At 34.2% G+C, this 21,437-nt stretch overlaps 1 protein-coding gene across 1 annotated transcript in view; it reads right to left on the minus strand.

Moving 5' to 3' along the window:
* The window catches only part of SLC4A10 (solute carrier family 4 member 10), a 268,072-nt gene extending 247,623 nt beyond the window's left edge, over nt 1-20,449 (minus strand). Inside the window, exon 1 of the mRNA XM_036884247.2 lies at nt 20,092-20,449. Within this exon, the coding sequence (XP_036740142.1) occupies nt 20,092-20,139 (48 nt within the window). The 5' untranslated portion in view covers nt 20,140-20,449. The remainder of the gene's footprint in view (nt 1-20,091) is intronic.
* Nucleotides 20,450-21,437: the final 988 nt, after the last annotated feature.

The following is a 21,437-nucleotide window of genomic DNA, read 5'->3' on the forward strand; positions in this document are numbered from 1 at the left end:
TTACATAATGCCATTTTTGGAAACATCCACAATATCATGTATTATCTCTGGGTACATATCAGGAGTGAAAGCATACTCCCAAACTGAGAATAGAAGTTAATTCTATGGAGAAAGGAGGGGTTAGCACTCAGGCTGGTGCTCAGCTGTAACTTAAGCCTCTATACATTAATTATTTTATAGCTTTGGGAATTTCTTGTTTTTAGTACTACTTATCAATTACTAGAGTATCAGCAGTAACAATATTCCAATAAATATCACAATCATCCCTTCAAAGTTCTTACCAAGGAAGCGCCAAGCTTAAATGGGAAACTGAAAGCAACTGAGCCAAGTCCTTCACACTCAGTGGTACATATTGTATGTCTTCGATAAATGTCTGAATAAATGAATAAGTGAATGAGTGAGCAAGTGACTACATAAGGTAGCTGCTTTGGGAAGTACTGTTTCAGTCTCACCTGAAGAAATTATAGGGGAACTCTGCCATTTCACAAAGTAACCAAAAAATGTTCACCAAACGAAGATTTAAGACATAGAAGTTCTAGTCCTGATATTGCCACTAACTAATTGCATGATGGTCAAATACCCAATTAAGCCTGAATTTGTTGATCATATTCTCTGGGAAATTTACCCTACCTACCTCATAAAGATATGGGGGGAGGAGGCAGAATGAGATCACAGATACAGTATTTTTTTTTAATGTGTGGATACTAGTGAAAGAACTTGTAAAGAGCTTTGAAAAAACAAAAATTATGCTGTTTAACTGAGTGGGTATCATTGCTATGCCCCAAATACACTGGGACCCACCCCTCTAGTCCAGTCTCTCTGATCTGTATGACATCTGGATGATGGAAAGAAGTTTTTAACATATAAAATCCAGAAACAGAAATTATCTACATTCAAATCTTTAACAAACTGAATCTAGAAAAATAACAGTTTGAGAGAGAATTACTATAAATTCCAATGTCATACTAATATGTTTATTTTAGCTCCATCAGCCTGGGTTCCCCTTTTTTCTCTAATAGGAACATATTAGGTAAATAATCACTCCCATAAGTATGTTGTGCTTGCATTTTTTTCCAGTTCTTTTCTAAGACAAATTGATTTATACATTTATTCTAAGTTGGCTTTGAATGAATTTCAAATTTTGGTGGATGCCTACACCAAAATATACAATTTACTTTGTATTACATGTTCTAAAATATTGGTCAAACACAAAATCGATCAAAAGTTAATTTTATTACAGTCATGCACATAAAAAAGGAGACTTGTACACTGATTTGGACATATCATCTTGATCATCAATTAATATTTCAAATTCTTAATGGTTTAATCACCTCTAATTTGAACATGAAAATAAATATGTTCCTTGACAATCACCCTGACAGACAATGGAATACCTGAAATTGGTTTGTTCAGTTTTTTGAAGAATTACAACACTATTAAACATGATAGGCATGTAAATGTTGCTAAGTACTTGGTTACAAGGGCAATTAAGGAACCACGTAGTTTTGAAGTTAAAGCAGCATAATTTGATTTCTCCAAATGCGAGAACAATCATAATAGATTTTTTAATAGTCTTCTATTAAAAAGATACTGTATAAAAAACAAAATCATTCCAGAAAAGAAAGAGTTGTTTTTTTAAAAAGTTGATTGCTCTAAAATCTCTGAGCATAAAAGATATGCAGCCTCTACAAGAATAGCATCTATTTTAACTTGGGAATAAATGAGGAAAAAGAAATTATGCTGTCATAAAATTCTCATTACCTAAGATAATGAAAATTCCAGAAACAATATATATCAAAACTGAGCAAAAGAAAGGATTTCAACAAATGTGGAATGTTTTTATATCATAGTAGCTAATCTTTCCATAAGCTTTTGTCAACATATCAAAGAAAACAATATCTGTGGCATTGGTTAGATCTAATTTTGAAGCAACAAATTTAATTTTCAAAGGAGAGATCATTTACTAGTTAAAATTTTAGAGTACTGCCAACAGTGCTGACTATAAAATATATATGTACTTATTTACAAATTTGAAAACATGTGAATTCTCTTTTGATTCCTACATAGAACTTTCAAATCATTAATGGCCTGTACAAGGATGAATTTGAGCTCTAACATGTAACTATGAAGACTTCTACACTATCTGGAATTATAGTGTGAAAATTATTAATTTAGCCTAATGTTTTTTGCTTTATAGCATCAAAATATTTCCCATACATTTCTAATTCAAAATTCCAACTGGTAAAAACAAGTTGAAGAGAAATTTTGGCATTGTTTTATTTTTAGCATCCTAGGAGTCAATATGGCTTAAAAGAATCATTAAACAAATTTTAACTGCCCAAACTGAAGAATATCACAAAGAAATGTAGCTAGTCTTCAATGAGATTAAGCCAACAGACCTAAACAGAGTACTCTAAATTTTCTCTATGAACCACAATTTTACTTTTGTGCATTGCTACCCTGATTCTGAACCTGACTCTTAGAAAACAATCAATTTATCTGTTTAGCCACTTTATAAATTATTACAGAATGACATGGAATTTCCAGAAAAGCTAGTATAATAGATGCTAGTTAAAAAACTAGAAGTTTTATAAAATTTCAGAGAATAGCTCAATTTTCCAATCAGCTAACTATTATATTCAGTGGAAATTAAAGCTTCTGTCAAACTTCTTAAAAGTTTGGTTTAATTCATAGAATAGTCATGTGCATTAATAGAAGTTGTCTCTATTGAACTATATTATCACCTTTTCCTTTAGGCTACTCCCCATCTGCAGGCAAATGTTTACCAGTATTAAAGGGAATTTTGTATATACCTCAAGTGAATAAAAATGAACAACATTTAAGAAGATTCCAAACACCGTCTTAGCAGTTGATAAATGTTCATTGCTTTTTATTTTGAGTGGGTCTCATATTTATGTAAAATTCCTTTACTTCGTTATCAATTTGAATGTTCAGCCAAAACTAAATTCTTTGGGAATAGAGCATTTTTAAAAGTCTTAGCTTCCTTCCCCCTGAAATTACAATAAAGTCCAAACAATATGTGCTTTCCTGCACAGGCTCTATCCAAAATAATCAAAGGTGAACTCTTGTATCTTTATTCACGTAATATAAAACCACTATAATGGCTTATCAGAAAGGAATATGTAATTAGAAAGTCAGGCAAATATGAAATAATCTTTAATCCACTTGTAAAAAGCTGGGGAGAAAAATCAGCATGAGGCTAATGAGAATTATATGTTGTCTTCCCTATATATTTCTCTTTATTACAATTTTTGCTTATATATATATATATATATTAGGCACAAAGGGAAAATATCATGAGGTTGTGTGTATAAAGAATGTTACTGGTACATCTGCAATTTTTAACAAAATTCTATCAAAGTCCATGGTTCCATGTAAGCAAATAAAACCAAGAAAGAAAAAATTATTGGGAATTCCCAAAATCCATCCTATACATGAACGCAGATAATGTGGGGGATGGTCATACCTGGCCAGATAGGCACTCTTTTCCGATTTCCTTTTTTTTTTTTAAAGAGAATTTATAGATTACTACAGGATATCCATTTGTTCTGTGTTTTCTTAGATTCTGTATTTGTCTATTTGGCACCCATTCACCACACAGCCAATCATAATAACTATGCTTTCCTATTTTCTGTATTATTGATGCTCTGGCCTTTAGGGCTTTGCAGACCAGGGAGAGACTGTCCCTTTCGGGGCTAGCCAAATTCTAGAAGATAAACAACTTTCCCACAAACATACTTTCCATATCCTAAATCTATATCCCCAGCTTCCCCCTCATCTAACTCACACACCAAGCCAATATTTCCCCTGCCCAAAATCATCCCATGGCCAGGTATCAGGCAACTGTGAGACCACCCCTGCAGCTTAAAGCCGGCCAAAAATTTCAAACTGGACAATCATAGACTGTTTACCCTGCCCTGCCTTGCCTTCTTCCTTGTGCCTGTCTCCTGCCACGTGACCAAAACCTGACACTTCCCCTTGACCCTGCGCGGCATGCAGCCACTCCCTCTCCAGGACCTGTAAGCTAACATGGTTTTCTGATCCTCCCTGTCTCCCCTTGTGGCCATACCTGACTATATCTGTGTTTTACAAGTGACAATGCAAAATAATGAAATAAGAAAAGATTATTAAATAAGTGACACAGAAACAAAAAAAAACACAGCACAGAACTTTTCTTTTAGGGATAAAAGAAAGTTTGACCAATTCTCAATTGCTTCAACAGACAAGACAGACAGATAGGTAGGTAGATAGATAGATGGATATTATATAGATATGTTCATTTTCTGTTTCCTTCTACCCCAAAAAGGTATATAGATCCCCACATCTATTTCTAGAATAGTGCTAGTTGAATCTGGAATCTACTTCAATCTGGAATTTAGTTTGAAGTAGATAGATATAAGAATCTGAACCTAATTTCCAAAATAGCTAAGTATCCTAGCATCACTTATTTAATAATCTTTTCTTATCTCAGTATTTTGCATTGTCACTTGTAATCATATTATTCCAGACACAAGCATAATTTGGCTTGATACATTTATCAATACTTACCAACTGACATAACAGCTTCAGTCATCATCTTTTACTATTCACAAGTACTTTGTATAAAAGTGCTCCTCTAGTATTTTATATATTTTTTGTTCACCTTCTTCTCCAGTAGATCCCCAGAACTTATTTTGCATAACTGTAACTTTATACCCCCTGACCAACACCTCCCCATTTCCCTGTTTCCCTAACTACTGGCAACTATTCCTTTACTCTCTGCTTCTGTGTGACTATTTTAGTTTCCCACATATAAGTGAGATCATTCAGTATTCATCTTTCTGTATCTGGTTTATTTCACTTAGCATAATGTCCTCCTCAATTGCTTCTGATTATTACATTATTACTTCTGAAAATCAAATGGTCTCTAACTCTTTCATGCCCAATCACTTACTGTGAAGCGTTAGATAAAGATTGTTTTTATTTTATTGTAACCTTATTATCATTTCAAATTGTAGCCTAAAAAGTCCCCAAGACATTTTAATAAATAAGTGTTACTTTGTTTAGCTTGTGTGTTTGCTTGTTTTTTCCTTGAAAAATGGTAGATAGGGATGGAATATTTTGTTTTCTTTGACCTCGCCTGTGTCTATTCGTGTAGCCACACCTGACTGACCATCTCATAAAAGACCACAGAATACTGAAACCAGTGCCTTAAAAAGATAATCTGAATTAACTTTTGAGTCTTATTTATTTGTACTGATCTTTTTCTCCCTTTATCCTGGATCATCTGCACAAAGACATCATGATCAAAACAGTGCGAAATGTTTTTTATGCCCATGATTGGAACATTTTATTATACCTCTCTGAGTGGACTCCTTGCTGCATTTCTTAAAAGATAGTAACACTACTCTTTCACCTGCTTTTGTTCTCATCCAATAGGAAAGCTACCATAAAGGTAATTAATGTAAATGAATTTGTTACAATTTCAGATTCATTAAATTATATGACCCATTCATATATTAATGTCTGAATTAAAGTTCAATTGCATTTTGTCAAGCACTCTTGCTTCTTGCTTTCTATTTGAACAGGTATTTTAAAGATATATGTATTTATAAATTATTGAAACATAATCATAAATTATTATTTTATGGTACAATCTGATATTCTATGAACTTTTGAAGTGTTTCCATTCCCTCTCCAAGACATTTTCTGAATTAAGAAAAACATCAGGAAAGTGCTTTTCTAATGTCAAAAGTTTCAATGTAACCATGACAGTTAGGTGGTATAATTCATTCTAAAATATCTGGCCTATTTGAAATCAAGAGAGCTATTGAGCTAACTAAATATTTTGCATTGAGATACATCACTATCCTAAAGAATCAAAGATATGTTCTTTTTTGTCCTATGCCAGACTATGCAACCACCTCCCAAGATGGGAGAAATCTGTTTAAATAAGATGAGAAAGTCCTATGATTCAGTATTCCTAGTCTAAGAGATACAGTAAAGGTTAGGTATATGGAATAAAGTAAAATGTCTTAAAATCATAAACGGGAACAAGTGAAATTATAAGCTACTAAAAGTAATTATGTAAAACATTGAACTTTTTAAAGCTGAGTTCAAGACTGATTCAATATCTTTTAAATGAAATGGGTAGAATTTCCTGAATTATGAGAAAGCTGCATGGACTTTTCAAAAGACAGAGTTGATACTAATTTCATTATTTATGCATTTTTGTCCCCATACAGATTTGGTGAATAGTATGACCTTACTTTATAGTAATGGCCTGACTGGAAATTCCAACTCCTTTTATTAGACTGCCACTCGCATCTAAACAGTTTCTCATATCTAAGAGAATTGACATTCAGGATTTGTTGTTGTTTAACTTCTATGATAACTATCTATAATGGTTATTTATGTTAAAGACATAAATAGAAAGTACTCTCTTAACTCAAAATGCCAAGACAAATGTAAAACAATTGCTGTTGTATAACTGTTAATGAATTCCTTGATTTAAAATAAATTAAAATCTCAGTTCTGAAGAACTGATTTTATTTTTCAAACCACATAAAGATAAAAAGAATTATTAAACCAAGGAATTTTAAGCAGGGCCCAAGTCACCATGTTTTATTTAAGAAACAACATATAGGGAGACCTAGAAATTTTACTTGTGTCAAGTTTGTCATTTATCAGGATCTTCAGGTACTTCCTCAACATTGTTTTAATGACATGAAAGGTGCTGGGTGGTTCAGATAAGAATGATGGTCTCTTCTTAAGTGATAAAGATGAAAGTACTGTACATAGGAATCATCTTAATACAACAAATAAAATTTGAATGTCTAAATATAGTCTATCACAGACTAATAAACAGTAAGGCTGAGAAAAAGATACAACACTGAAACACCTTGTTAATTGGACTTTTCTCAACTTCATTCTCTAAAAGAAATTTTTTTTTTAATATCTGTAGGGATTTAAAAGAAAATGCTACTCTCTTCTGACTATCCTAAAATTTTTCACATTGTCTCAATCAAGCTACAACAAAGATGCATTTTGCTTTAAATAGTGATAATAATAATAATAATATCTATTGACTTTTGAGGAAGTAAAAGAACATTTCATTCACTCAAAGAAAAAAGTATTTATGGCCAAATTGTATGGATCTGTAAAAATGGGGCTAGAGCTTCATATCTTCACAGTACTAGGGAGCCATGGATTGAGGAGGTAAATTAGTAATTGTTTCAGGCAGCATTTCATATTTATAATGTTTCTAGTGAATGTGATTTTTTTAAATTACTTCATAGAGAAATGCTGTGAACAAAATACAAAAGGAAGTGTTAGTAAACTGTTAACCAGGTCAATTGCCAACGTTTTGAAAATATTACTGAAGTGTCTAGGGATAGTGAAAACTGGTTATACAATCTTTCCAAAAAAATTTTGGCAGTATTTGTAAATAACCTCAAAAATTAGCCTGGTAGCTCCTTGAAGAACCGGTTAATTATTGGGCTGAGGCAGGGAAAATACAAGGTGACACTGGAAAATCCAGATACTAAGAAAGTGCTAAGAATGGGAGCATGTTGAAAGCATGAGAGCCGGGTGAAGGGGCACCTCACGTCCACAGATGAAATCATCTGAGCAACAAAAGAAATACTGAGGGTATGGCCCATAGGACAAGATAAATATCATGGAGGCACACTGAAATAAGCAATTGAGTAAACAAATAGATGGAGAAGTGACTGTTCTTTCCTACAGAAAAATTCTAATCTCTGAAGGCAGAAAGAAAGAGATAGAAAATCATCATCACGCAAACACCACAATAATAGATAGGTAATAAGCAGGAAATATCTACTGGTGAATTCTAAACTTAGTAGGCAAAATGTTGAGGAGAAAAAGGACATTTGCATAGTCTCAAAGTATCTCCCCCAAGATAATCGTTACTACAAGAGAAATTTTAAACTTTACAGTGGAAAACCCAGCAGACACCACCAAAATCAAATTAACATCCACAGAAATACACTGTCTGTCCACTAATGTGATGCACTGAGAGGAACATCACTTCAGTGGTATTCTTCACAAAAAACTGCATAACCTCAATCTAATTATGAGCACCTCAGACAAACACAAACTGAGAGATGATCTACAAAAAATCGACCTGTACAGTTCAAGAGTATCAAGGTAATGAAAGACAGGGAAGACTGAATGCTCACAAATAGGAGATGATTAAAGAGACATGGTATCTACATACAAAATGGAATTTTGGAATGCAAAAGGCTGTTAGTGGAAAAACTGTTGTTATCCTAATAAATACTATTGTTTAATTAATAGAATTATATATTAAATCTGTAAATTATATTAAATTAATAGGATTACATATAAAATTATATACTGTTAATTTCTTAGATTTTCGTTAACTATGGTTACGTAAGATGTTAACATTATGGCAAGGAAGATGAAAGGTCTGTTAGAACTCTTCGTACTACACAATTATTCTGTAAGTGCACAGTTAGCTCAAAATAAAAAGCTAAAAAATAACAAAATGAATGTTTTCTTTTATATTTACTTTTCTGTGCTTTCAAAGCTACTCTAAAAATAAGTATTAATTTATAATTAGGAAAAATGTATTTTATTATACTCACCAGATTATATTGTTGGCATATATCTTATTACTGCCAAATGAATAAATCAAGTTACTGAATAAAGGCATTATTGAATCAATGATTAAATGGATTATGCATATTGGGTATAAAAATCTTTGGTGTAATTATTTCCAGTCAAAAGGAAAAATACTACACCAATAGTAATAAAAACAATGATAGCTATTATTGAGTCAAACTATAATTTATATATATATATATATATAACATATATATATATATAAATGTGTGTGTACATAATTGTATATATAATACACACATAACTCATTGACCCTCACAAACTTGTGAGGTAGATAGCAGTATTGTTATCAGTCCTATTTTATAGGTAAGAAAAGGTAGACTTTGAACAGCTACATACCTTGCCCAAGTTGCCATACCTACTAATAGGAACAGTTAGAACTGTCTGACTCCAAAGTTCAACCTCTCGACAGCTGATGTCTGAGAGTATTGCTACCTAATATATCACCCATGGTATGTTTAAGAAGGACCTCCATGCACTTGGCCCTGTGAAAGCAGCACAAAATTATGAGAAATAAAGTCTGCTTTTAAGAATCTAGCATTCTAGTTGAGGAAAGAAGTTATATGTATCTGCATTTATATGTAATAAAAATAGTTTTATATACAGATATAAATCACAAAGTGATATGTGATATGCAGCAAGTACTAAATGAGTGAAATAGTCAGTAAGCACTGAATTTTCTAATCCATTATGATCTATAAAATAATAGCCCTCTTGATTTTATTTCAAAATTTGGTCTCCTAACATTTTCATAGCTAAAATAATTCAAAGATACACTGTAACATTTTTATTTTGTTGATTTTGGAGGTAAAATTCATGTATTTTAATGTACTAAGAATCACATAGGGAGTTCTTTAAATCACTTTACTGACACCACCCCCTTGATATTCTAAGCCTATAAGCTTAAGTAGGGGCAGAACTTGCATTTTTTATGAGCCCTTCTGATGATTCTGATGCATGTGGTCCTTGAATTTAAGCTTTTCAATAATTTCTTTGCTTAAGAGAGAAAAATACTAGGTTTTTGTATCTATAAGGAGTGCTTTATAAATTTATATATCAGATTTTTATGACATTTATATTATAAATGGCATTATATGACATTTATATGATAAATATTTATGGCATTTGTATTATAAAGTCATTTATTAGTAAAACACAAAGTACATGGTATACACTGAAATAACAAATTGTATTATACATTAGGTCTATGTCTTGTTATCTGCATTTTTTTCCCATTTTTTAACCATATTCTTGTTTCTGAGCAAATCGGAAGAGTTTAGATAGTTTTATTCCAGAGCTGCTTAAATATCAACAGAAAATCATCACTGTATTTATGAAAGAAGCAGTATGAGTCTAACAGTAATGAAATGTGCTTCATAAGCAGAGTTATCCGGTAGCTGTTACATACCTACTTTGAATGGCACTTGCTTTCTGGAATTTGACTAGGTCATCATCTTTGATATCAAAACCTCAATAGTCAAAAAGAAAAAAATAGCCATTAGGAAGCAATAGCCTTCTCTAAAAATTTTGGTTTTTCAGAATAAACAAGAAAATAGCAGAGGTACTAATAAATTTTGGAGGTACTCCAGCAACATAATACATTCAATGCAATGGGAAAAATAATTTTTTAACTTACTTATTATGTCCTTAGAGCATAATTTTCACATTGAATGAGCAAGTCTTGGTGAGACTGATATAAGGACTTTGTCACTAATCAAAACTATACAGTCCTTCACTACTTGTCACTCTATCCCACTGAATCTGTAGATTAATCTCCATTTTCAGCCTCTGAAAAAAACAACTGGAGTTCTGAACTATTTGAAATTGGCCTAAGCTTAATATAGGAACTTCTATACAGATTGCACTTGAGGAATTTTTGTGTCCTCCTTGATATAGTGCATAGAAGCCCTCAGTAAAACAAATAAAACTACATGACATTGCCACAAGGAATTAAAGATCTAAATAAATGGAAAGGCGGTCTACATATATGTTTTGGAAGACTCAATATTCTGTAGATGGCCATTCTCCCTCAAAGGATCTGTAAGTCAAAGCAAACTCTATCAAAACCCTTGCAGGATTGTTGTAGAAATCAACAAGTGGATCCTAAAATTTATATGGAAATGCAAAGGACCTAGATTAGCCAAAACAATTTTTTAAAAAGAACAAGGTTGAAGGACTTCCACTACCTGATACCGAATTTACTATAAAAGCTTCAGTAATCACACAGTGTGATTATTAGGATAAGGATAGATCAACAGAGTTCAGAGTCCAGAAAAAATATATTTATAGTGAATTTAATTTCAACAAAGCTGCCAAGAAAATTCAATGGAGAAAGATGACTTTTTCAACAAATACTGCTAAGGCAACTGGATACCTATATGCAAAAACAAAGAGCTTAGACTTTTACCTCACACCACACACAAAAATTAACTCCAAATGGATCACTGATCTACATGTAAGAGATGAAACTATAAAACTACTAGGAAAAAATCTGCGATGTTTGTCTAGGCAGGGTTCTTAGATTCAACACCAAAACACAATCAACAAAAAAAAACTTGATAAATTGCATTTCATCAAAATTAAAAACTTTTGTATTTCAAAAGTCACCATTAAGGAAGTTGAAAGACAGGCCAGATGGTAAGAAAACATTTGCTAATCATATTTCTCACAAGGAAGATGCATCCAAAATATATTTTAAAACCTTACAAGTCAAGAAGACAACAAACAGCTGATTAGAAATATGGGCAAAAGGTTTTAATAGATATTTCATCAAAGAAGATATACAAATGGCTATAAGCACATGAAAAGATGTTCGATATCATTAGAGTTAAAGACTGAATGTGTTCTCCCCTAATTCACATGTCCAAATCTAATACCCACTGTGATGATATTAGAAGGTAGAGCTTTTGGGAGGTGATTAGGTATTTTTATAAGGTATTAGTACCCTTATAAAAGAGGTGCCAGAGAGTTCCTGTGCTCCTCTGTCATGTCAAAATACACCTGACATTCAGCCACCTAAGAAGCAGGAATAGGCTCTCTTCTGATACCAAAATCTGTTGCTCCTTGATTTTGGACTTCCTAGCCTCCAGAACTGCAAAGTAAATTTCTGTTGTTAATAGACTGCTCAGTCTATGGTGCTTTGTTATAGCAACCCAGATGGACTAAGACAATTAGTTATGAAAGTGCAAATCAAAATCACAACAGCATTATCTCTTCACACTTATTAGAATAGCTATTTAAAAAGACAGACAATACCAAGTGTTGGTAAAAATGTGGAAAAACCAAAACCCTTATATTACTGGTGCAACTGGTACATATAAAAATGCATGATCTCATTGAAAGAGTTCTTTAATTTCTTTAAACATTAAATATAAACTTACTGTATGATCCAGCAATTTCACTCACAGGACTCTACCCAAGAGAAATATAAATATATGTCCCCATGGAGATACACACATGAAAATTTATAGCAGCGTTATTTATAATACCTAAAAGTTAGAAACTATGTAAATGACCATAAACTGTCAATAAGCAAAAAGACTGACATATATACAATGTACTACTTTCCAGAAATAAAAAAGAACTTCTGAAACACACTATAACATGGATGGAATTCAAAATTATTTCACTTAAGTGAAAGAAGCCAGATGCAAAAGACTGCCTATTGTATAATTCCATTTAGATGAAATATCCAGAAAAGGCAAATTTATAGAGACAAAAAGCAAACCAACAAAAAGTAGATCAATTGTTTTCTGGGGCCAGAAGTAGGTGTTTAAACTACAAATTAAAAGATGACTTTTTGGGGCAATGAATTGCTCTAAAATGGATTGTAGTGATGGTTGCAAAATTACTGAGAATCACTGAATTGCACACTTACAATGGACAATTTTATGATATGTAAATTTTATATGTATGTGTATATTATCCATACATACATTATGATATGTAAAAAAATCCTTAAGCATCATAAAATATTGGAAGAAACATACTATAAAAATCACTATAAAATTATTAGTAACATGTTTTCTTAGGAGTTTAACTCACTATACAGTATATAACATTACTTTAGGAGATTAGACTAACAATGGCCTTAAAAAATGCTGGTAACATAAAATGAGGTTTTTTTTAAATAACTCCTCCAAAATTTAGTCACTTTGATGTTCCTTATGTTAATGTTTAAAGTACATCAAGAGAAAATTCAGAAAGATGATTTAGAGAAGAAATAACAGTTTGATACAGTTTAAATAGTTCTCTTCCTCTCTTATACATAGTATATGCCATGTACTCTCTTAACTCAGCTTTGAACATGTATTCCAAAAGACCTCTAGACCTACAAAGAATTTTCTGAAACCTTGAACAATCTCAGCTTTATTTTCACAAAAAGAATAAATTTTGTGGTAGCGACTACCTGGTGTGTGTGTGTGTGTGTGTGTGTGTGTGTGTGTGTGTGTGTGTGTGTGTGTGAAGTTATTTTTAATTTTCATGAACATTTTATGTGTCCTTTTCTTGATTTATATAAATGTGACTGATAAAAGCATTGTTTAGATCCTTGACTTTCTCCCTGTTAGTGATTATGATTAAATAACAACATTCCTTTTTTGTAATTTTTAAAATAAAATTCACCATTTTGTAGTCTGACAATTCAGTGGTTTTTAGTATATTTGCAATGTTATGCAACCATCACCACTATCTAATTCCAAAATATTTCCATCACTACAAAAAGAACCTCTTAAATATTAACAGTCACTCCCAATTTCTCCTGTATATCCCAGGCCCTGGCAACCACTAATCTACTTTAGTCTCTAAGGATTTGCCTATTCTGAACATTTCATATAAATGGAAACATGCAATATGTGGTCTGCAATGCTTTACATTTTATAGTACCTTGTATCATAGCACTTTCATTTTTGAAGAAGTAGATGTAAAAGCCCATTACATAATGAGATTCCTTTTTATTTTTTAATTGGCTTTAATTAAAAAGAGCCAAGTCACTTTTTAATTAGATGTGATATCTTCAAAGCCTAGCTCAGTACTTATTAGCCACATGAACCTGGGTAATTTATCCAACCCTCTCAGCCTCAGTTTCTTATAGATAAGTATGGATAACATGAGCAACCTTTCAGGATTATCATTAGGACTAGAGATTTTTGTGCTTTGCATGAGCCTGAGACAGTATCTATTATTACTCACAAAGATTGTCTAAACACCATTATCATTTTAAATTGGCACTCAGTTGTTTAACCTATGCTAGAATGGTGACAAAACAACAGTGAAAAGAATGATAAACTGGGAACCAAGAGATTGGGACTCTAGGCCAAGATCTGCCATTAACTAGTGTAAGCAGTATGCCCTTAAGTACATCTCCTTATCTCTTTGGTGTTCAGTTTTATCATCTGTAAATCAAGGAGTTAGTCCAAAATCTAGTCTCCAATTGACTTCTACAGTCCTTCTCTGACCAAAACATATGTTGATTCCATAAAATAGATGCATTATATACTAGTTATTCCTTTTTTCTAAATAAGAGCAGCACACCCCAAAGGGTACCTGAGACAACTCTTGCAGTGGGAGAACATATTAGAACATTAATTTATGTTTTTTCTATCTAAAAACAAATAAAACTTAATATTTATTACATAAATTGAAAGTGGTATCCTCACAAAAAGCCAAATGATCAAGTGTCATGCATCCTATGAGGTATAAGAAGGGAAGAATAGAAGTTTCTCCACACAGGAGGGTTGAGAGTGCCACATTTCTCTGTTCACTTGAAGCGTCTTGCAACTCACTGTAGTCTGTCTATGCTCAGCTTAGACTTCTGAAGCAATCACAGGTCCAAGATTAGAAAGAAATCATACATTGGAAGTATGATTTTTTTTAACCATGCTCTCTGATTCTTTTTTAGTTCCAGACCTTTGCCTAGATATTTCTTTCTCATCTGACCTCAATATCATAAACTTAATACTTGTAGGCTTTCAGTTCTACCACTCATTACCAAATGTAGCATTCTATACCAATATTTTATTTCTACAGTCACTCACCATTGTAGAGTAACAACTCAAGTCATGAAAGTGGAAATAAGAATTCATTTCTTGTACTGCATTTTGCTTCCTATATATGACCATGTGTTGTGAGTGTGTTTTCTTTAAATTCATATTACAATCTAAACTGTAATTCAAATAAAATAGAAAGACCAATATTACTTGGCCAATTTGTGTGTTCTTTTTGCTACTTTGAGATTGTAGTCCCATCTTCCTTTCTGTAATTTCATACTATAGATTTCGCATAACTTTTTTCTACAAATAACAAAATTCAATATTGGAAATCAAAAAAATTTCAATTTGGAAATCTAGAATTAGCATTTTAAAAGGTACTAAATTGTACTATCTACCCTATACTGTCAAATTACCTTTAAGAAGTGATCTTTACCCTAGTTCCAGATTCCAAGGCAGTTTTGTAAGTTCAACTTAAAATAAGTTCCTTTTAGGACTTCAGAATTTTAGAAGATGTCCAGTGTGGACCCACTATATACCTACCTACTACACAAGATTAAATGACATGAGATAGAAATATTTATTATAAAAATATTCTCCTAGAGCCTCTTTGATGACCTGGTGATTTAAAGATTGTCAGATTACTCCTAGAAGCAAATTCAATACTGAATGTCAACTCCATATAAGCAAAAGTAAACTTGAAATGGATTATAGGCCTGAATGTAAGACATGAAACCATAAAACTCTTAGAAGAAATGCTGGAAAAAAATCTCTTGAACGTAAGTATGAGCAATATTTTCCTGGATGCAGCTCCTCAGGCAAGGGAAACAAAATTAAAAATGAACAAGTAGGATACATCAAACTAAAAGTCTTCTGTACTACTAGATGGAAAGAACACCATCAGCAGAACAAAAAGGTAACCTACAGCATGGCAGAATATATTCATAGATGATTTATCCAATAAGAGGTTAACATCCAAAACACATAAGAGTTCATATTTCTCAGCACCAGAAAACAAATAATCCAATTAAAAAATGGGCAAAGGACCCGAACAGACATTTCTCCAAAGAAGAAATACAGATGGCCACAGGCACATCCAAAGATGCTCCACATCGTTAATCAGCAGGGAAATGCAAGTCAAAACCACAATGAGAAATCACCTCACACCGGTTAGAATGACAACTATCCAAAGACAAGAGATAAAAATGTGGAGAAATGGGAACCCTTCTACACTGTTGGTGGGAATGTAAACTGGTGCAGCCACTAAAAATAGAAATACCATATGACCCAGTAACTGTACTTCTAGGAATTTAGCTGAAGAAAACAAAGACTCTGATTGGAAAAGATATATGCACCCTTATGTTTATTGCCCTATTATTTACAATAACCAAGATATGGAAACAACCTAAGTGTCCATCAACAGATGAATGAATAAAGAAGATGTGGTACATATACACAATGGAATATTAGTCAGACATAAAAAGGAAAGAAATACTGCCATTTGCAACAACATGGATGAACCTAGAGGGTATTTTGCTCAGTGAAATAAGCCAGGCAGAGAAAGACAAATACCACATCATTTCACTTACACGTGGAATCTAAAAACAAAATAAAACAAAACAGTAGTAGACTCATAGACACTGATATGTGGCTATTGGTAACCATGGAGGACGGGTTGGGGTGCATGGGTGGGGAGAGTGAGGGGTATAAAGAGGCACAGAAGTTCTCAATCATAATGTAAGTTTGTCATGGGGATGGCAGTAGATGATGGAGAATATAGCCAGTGATTCTGTAACATCTTCCTATGTTGACAGGTAGTTACTGCACTAATGGGAGTGAGAATTTAACAATATGGGTAACTGTTGAACCACTGTGTTGTATACCTGAAACCAATATAAGATTGTATATCAACTAATTTCAATAAAAAGAAAGAAAGAATACTGAATGTCAACAGGAATTTTGAAGTCTTATACAATATCCTAAATTCCTGGCTTCATACTTTTAAAAGATTTAATTCCATCCTTACAAATGGATGCCTACATATAGCTTCCCTATATACCCATCTCCAAGAGTTTAAACAATGATTAAATATTATTTGAGGAAAAACAACAGCCTCTCAAAAAATTAACTTGAGCCCATCTCCAAACTAGCAGAATTGGGAGCTCCATATGGACCGGGTTTTTGTCTGTCTTGTTCAGTGTTAATATCTCCAGCATCAAGAACATGTTTGGCCAATAGTAGGCTTTTAATAACTGAATGAAACTTCTGAACATGTCTGTTCTATAGCACATACATAACAATCAGTTTCTATCAAAGCCAGACTGTACATAATCTGGACCTAGAAGAATTCACTGTCCTAACCCTTAGAGTAACTAGGGTCTACAAAATGCAATGATGCCTTGTCCAGCAAAAGAAATTTATCTTTAAAGCTCCCAAAAAAGGACTGAGAGAAAAAGGAAATACATCAGGATCTTCCCCACACATACCATAAAGATGCACCTTATATATACTAAATGAAAGTAAACCTTTAAAAGAATCTTTTCTTCCCTTTCACTTGAATCAGAATTAATACATTCACTCATTTGGCATACATGTCCATTCTTTTTTTTTTATTCTCTACTTCTCTATCTACCTACCTCTGATAGCTTCTGTCCCATAGCTAATCTTGGCATCTAATGCCTTTCTAATTGGCTTTCCCATCATACTACAAAGTTTTCATAGTTATAACTAAATATCCCACCTTCTACCACCACGGTAAGGTGTTTTCACTGGAAATGTTCCATTTCCATAATTTTCCTTCTTAGTATATAGTACTAACAAGCCACCTTTCATAACAACTTGAAACTTAGAATTCATCTCAATGACGATATTTCCATCAATAATGATAATAAAGCTAACTTCTATTGAGCAATTACTAAATGCCAGCTATTTCAAACAGGTTGTTTCACTTACTTTTCATAAAATCCAAAAGATATGTACCATTCCGTTCTCATTTTCAGTAGAAGAAACTAAGGTTAATCACTTTCCCAAAATCATGCAGCATATAAATAGCAGTGCTGGAACCTACCACACTGTGTTCTTCATACTATGTCACATTGCCTCTCACATAATTATTTGCAAAGTCATCTGATTAATTCTCTAAAACAGAACCCAAAGATATTTCTTCTTTTCTCTCCCAAGCACAAGAACTCATCTAGGATCTGATTAAAAGCCTGGTTAATAATGTAATGTAAAAAACACTGCTTTTTTTTCTGAACTAGTTTTAGAAGACCTATATTATAATCCTTGCTTCAATGCTATATGACCTCAGACATGTTATTCAAATTCCCTGTGCCTCAGTTTCTCGTGTTTAAAATAAAGATAATAAAATCTGCTTGACATGATTGTGTTGAGAACTAACCAAACAAAACAAAGCAAGCCATAACAGCAATTGGGGAAGTTGAAAATACATACAAGTATAAAAGTAGGCCAATCATTCAGCATCCTTTCTAGCCTCTTAGGCTGATTTTTCTTACATTGAACTGCTAACATGATCTTCTCTTGCCATTAAACTAGGCAACTACTCTGTACTGGCAATTAGCCACATAAAATGCAAACTTTTGACTCTTCAAAAATGTCCATGAGACTGTAGACCTTCTTTTCTAGCCAAACAAATGTTTTCTCTGCTCTTTTAAGCCACAAATGGATTACCCATCCAGCCCAGTAATGTCATCTTCCTAAATTCTTCCACTTAATACTCACTTGGTCCTAAACCCTTTAATTATCCCTTACAAGTGACAACTCATATGCCACATCAAACCGGCTTCAGCCTGCTTTTCCAGGACAACTTCCAATGCCCTCCCCTCTAAAAAAGACTTTTTCCCTATATTTTAACCTTCCCTAACTCTCCATTTGCCGATTCCTATGTGTAATTCCTCTCTTTCATCCAGGTAACAATAGTTCTCTGACATTCTTGATACTCTCTATTCTGAGTGCCCACAGAATCCATGCTTAGGTATTTACTCAAGTTTGGGGGGAAAAAGACAAACCTTTTACTCTCATTTTTGTAAAATAATTCCACTTTGATCTGCAAAGAAATGTCTCTACTTTCAGACAAGCAGGCTAAGAGGCATGCTTTCCTTTTTTCCCCTTTCTGACACGGCCCCTGCCTTTTATTTAGGCTCCATTCTCAGTGGTGACACTTGCATTATTCCTATCTCCCTGCTCCCTCCCTGCCCAAATCTGGCATCCTGAGGAGAACTGGGCATGCTCAATAGCCACAGCCCGATTCCCGAAGGCAAACGGGCATCTTTTGCAGATTTTGAGCCCAGCAGGAGAGGTAAGGCCCTAAGAACACAGTGACCCAGAATTTGCCCACTTCCTCTGAGATATCATCTGATATAAAGGTGTACTCAAAGCCTAGGAATGGATTCAGAAACGGACAGCCTGCTGCCAGTCCTGGTCTGCAAGGTGGATCACCAACCAGAGGAACAGAGACTGAGAACAGCCTCTCTGCCTGCTTGGTGCAGGGAGATTTCTGCTGTTAGGAGCTGTGAGAGCAAATGATAGATGGCTGGAAGCTAGCATTTGGTATCTCTGTTGCGTCAAGAAAATACTGTTGTTGTTTCTCTCTTTTTTTCTTTCAACACAGTAACAGCAGCTGCTCCAGGCTGAGAAAGAAGATGTTGCCTGAAGATCTGCAGTCTGTGAGTCAGCTGGAGAGATTGTGGAGAGGACACGCAAATTAGCTACTTATCTAAGAATTCGATCCAGGGAGGTGGCTTAAGACCCAGAGATAAACAGGCTATTTCCAAATGACAGTTCAGGAACCTTTCAGATACTCAAATCTGAATTTTCTCCCTCTCTCCACAAAATGCATACCTTCTCTGTAGGTAAACTATGACCCATTTCCCTTTGAGAGAGACTGATGGAACACACACACACACACACACACACACACACACATGCTCAATCCTCCCGTTCTCCTTTCCCCTGGTATCTGCAGAGACTAAATCCTTAGAGCTGCAATGAACAGCAGATCACGGTCAGGGGGATGAGATGTGGAGAGGACATTTATCACGGCTCCATTATGATAAAAAGGGGGCTCCTTTACAGGGGCTTGAGCCACCACTGCACAGCCTGAGAAACTGAGAGGTAAGCAGTAACAGGCAGGGAAAGAGATGCACAGCTGCCCCTGCTGCGAAAGCCATCTCTTCAAAAAGCAGCAAACATGAGACATTTCATCACGGTACTGCATCCATATTGGGGGGGGGGGGAAATCATGTGCTTTGCGTTATGCATTTCAGTCACCCGAGATGGGAGGAGACCCCTGTCCATATGTCGTGGGAGCTATCCACCACCCCAAAAGTGCACTCACAGCACCTCACTAGCAGACCGCTTGCCTGTCAGGTTTTGCTGCAAATGCCGTTAATCTACATGACAGCAGGTTGTCTCTTACCGTAGGCAGCAGCGGCTCCATTTGGGCTCCCTGGTCTTTAATCTCCATGTTTTGTACCGTTTCTGGAATAAGCACCTTTCTCTGCAGTCTTCAGTGTCTTACACTCAGCCCGGCACTCGCTCTGCTTAGTATTCGGATCAGGTAGCTCTGAAGCAGGAGGCAATTGCACACTCCAACTCACCAGTCACATGGCTCCTACTCACTCGGGCTGCTGTCCAGGTTTTGCACTGAATGCCTTGGATCCCTGGGCCGGTAAAAGAGATTTCCCAAACCCTGTAGTCACTGCCCACACCTGGCTACTGGTATAAAATACAGCCGGCAGTGTTGCAAGAATCTCACCCGAAATGCTAACTTCTCACATAGACTAGTCTGAGGTGGACTCCAACCAGGTCAGATAGATTTTGACACTCTGAGGCAATTCACTACATTTCCAGGACCCCAGGGGAGACATAATTCAAACAAGATGATGTTAACAGTTAAAGTTTTAGTCATGTCCTGCTCTGAGTACCTGGGATCTTTAAAAACAGGTAAGATAACATTAAAGTGGATCTGTCATCATGAAATTGAATTATGCTCTAATCTAAACTTAGACATTTAAGTCATTATTGAATAAATAAGAATTGGGCAGATACTTTCAATATTTTAATTGTGAGAAACTTAAGTCATACACTATTACACATGAAGTATATTTTTCTATGATTCCCCAACAAAAGTAACAGGGAAATAAAGTATTTTGAGAGCAGCAATGATCAAAATACTAAAGCACTGTGAAAACACAATGAATCTAAGGAGAGTGGCCAGAGCATATACCCTTTTGCCTTAAAAGACTCAACAAAAGAGAGGGAAGGGATTCTCTCACTAATCCATGGGAAAAAAAGAATCAATTAGAGCTCTTTTGTAAGGCAAAGTAGTTGATAATGGTTGTTGAATGATTACATATACTTTCTAGAATTGATTATGGGATCTAGAGTATTTTAAGTAGTTAAGCCCACACATGACTGGACCCCAGACTAAGAATATGGAAGTTACAAATGAAGAGGGGTTAAACAAGGATGACTGAAACTTATTAAGATAGCCTATCTTAAATAAGAAAAATTTCACCACATTTTCAAAACCTTTCATCAGCAGAATATTAAATTATTTTCAGCAACATACCAGAATTTTCCACAATGCTCATCAGAGGTAGAATTATAGATAACTTTTATCTGCTTTCCTTCTCAATACAATTCTCTATAATAAACTTGTATTATTTTGTGACAAAAACACATTCTGTTTTTTAAACTACAATGTTTAATATATTTGAGTGGCAACTGTGTGCATCGCACAGTGAAATGATTCCAAGGACT

The sequence above is a fragment of the Manis pentadactyla genome, chromosome 8, assembly GCF_030020395.1.
Source record: "Manis pentadactyla isolate mManPen7 chromosome 8, mManPen7.hap1, whole genome shotgun sequence".
Lineage (NCBI taxonomy): Eukaryota > Metazoa > Chordata > Mammalia > Pholidota > Manidae > Manis > Manis pentadactyla.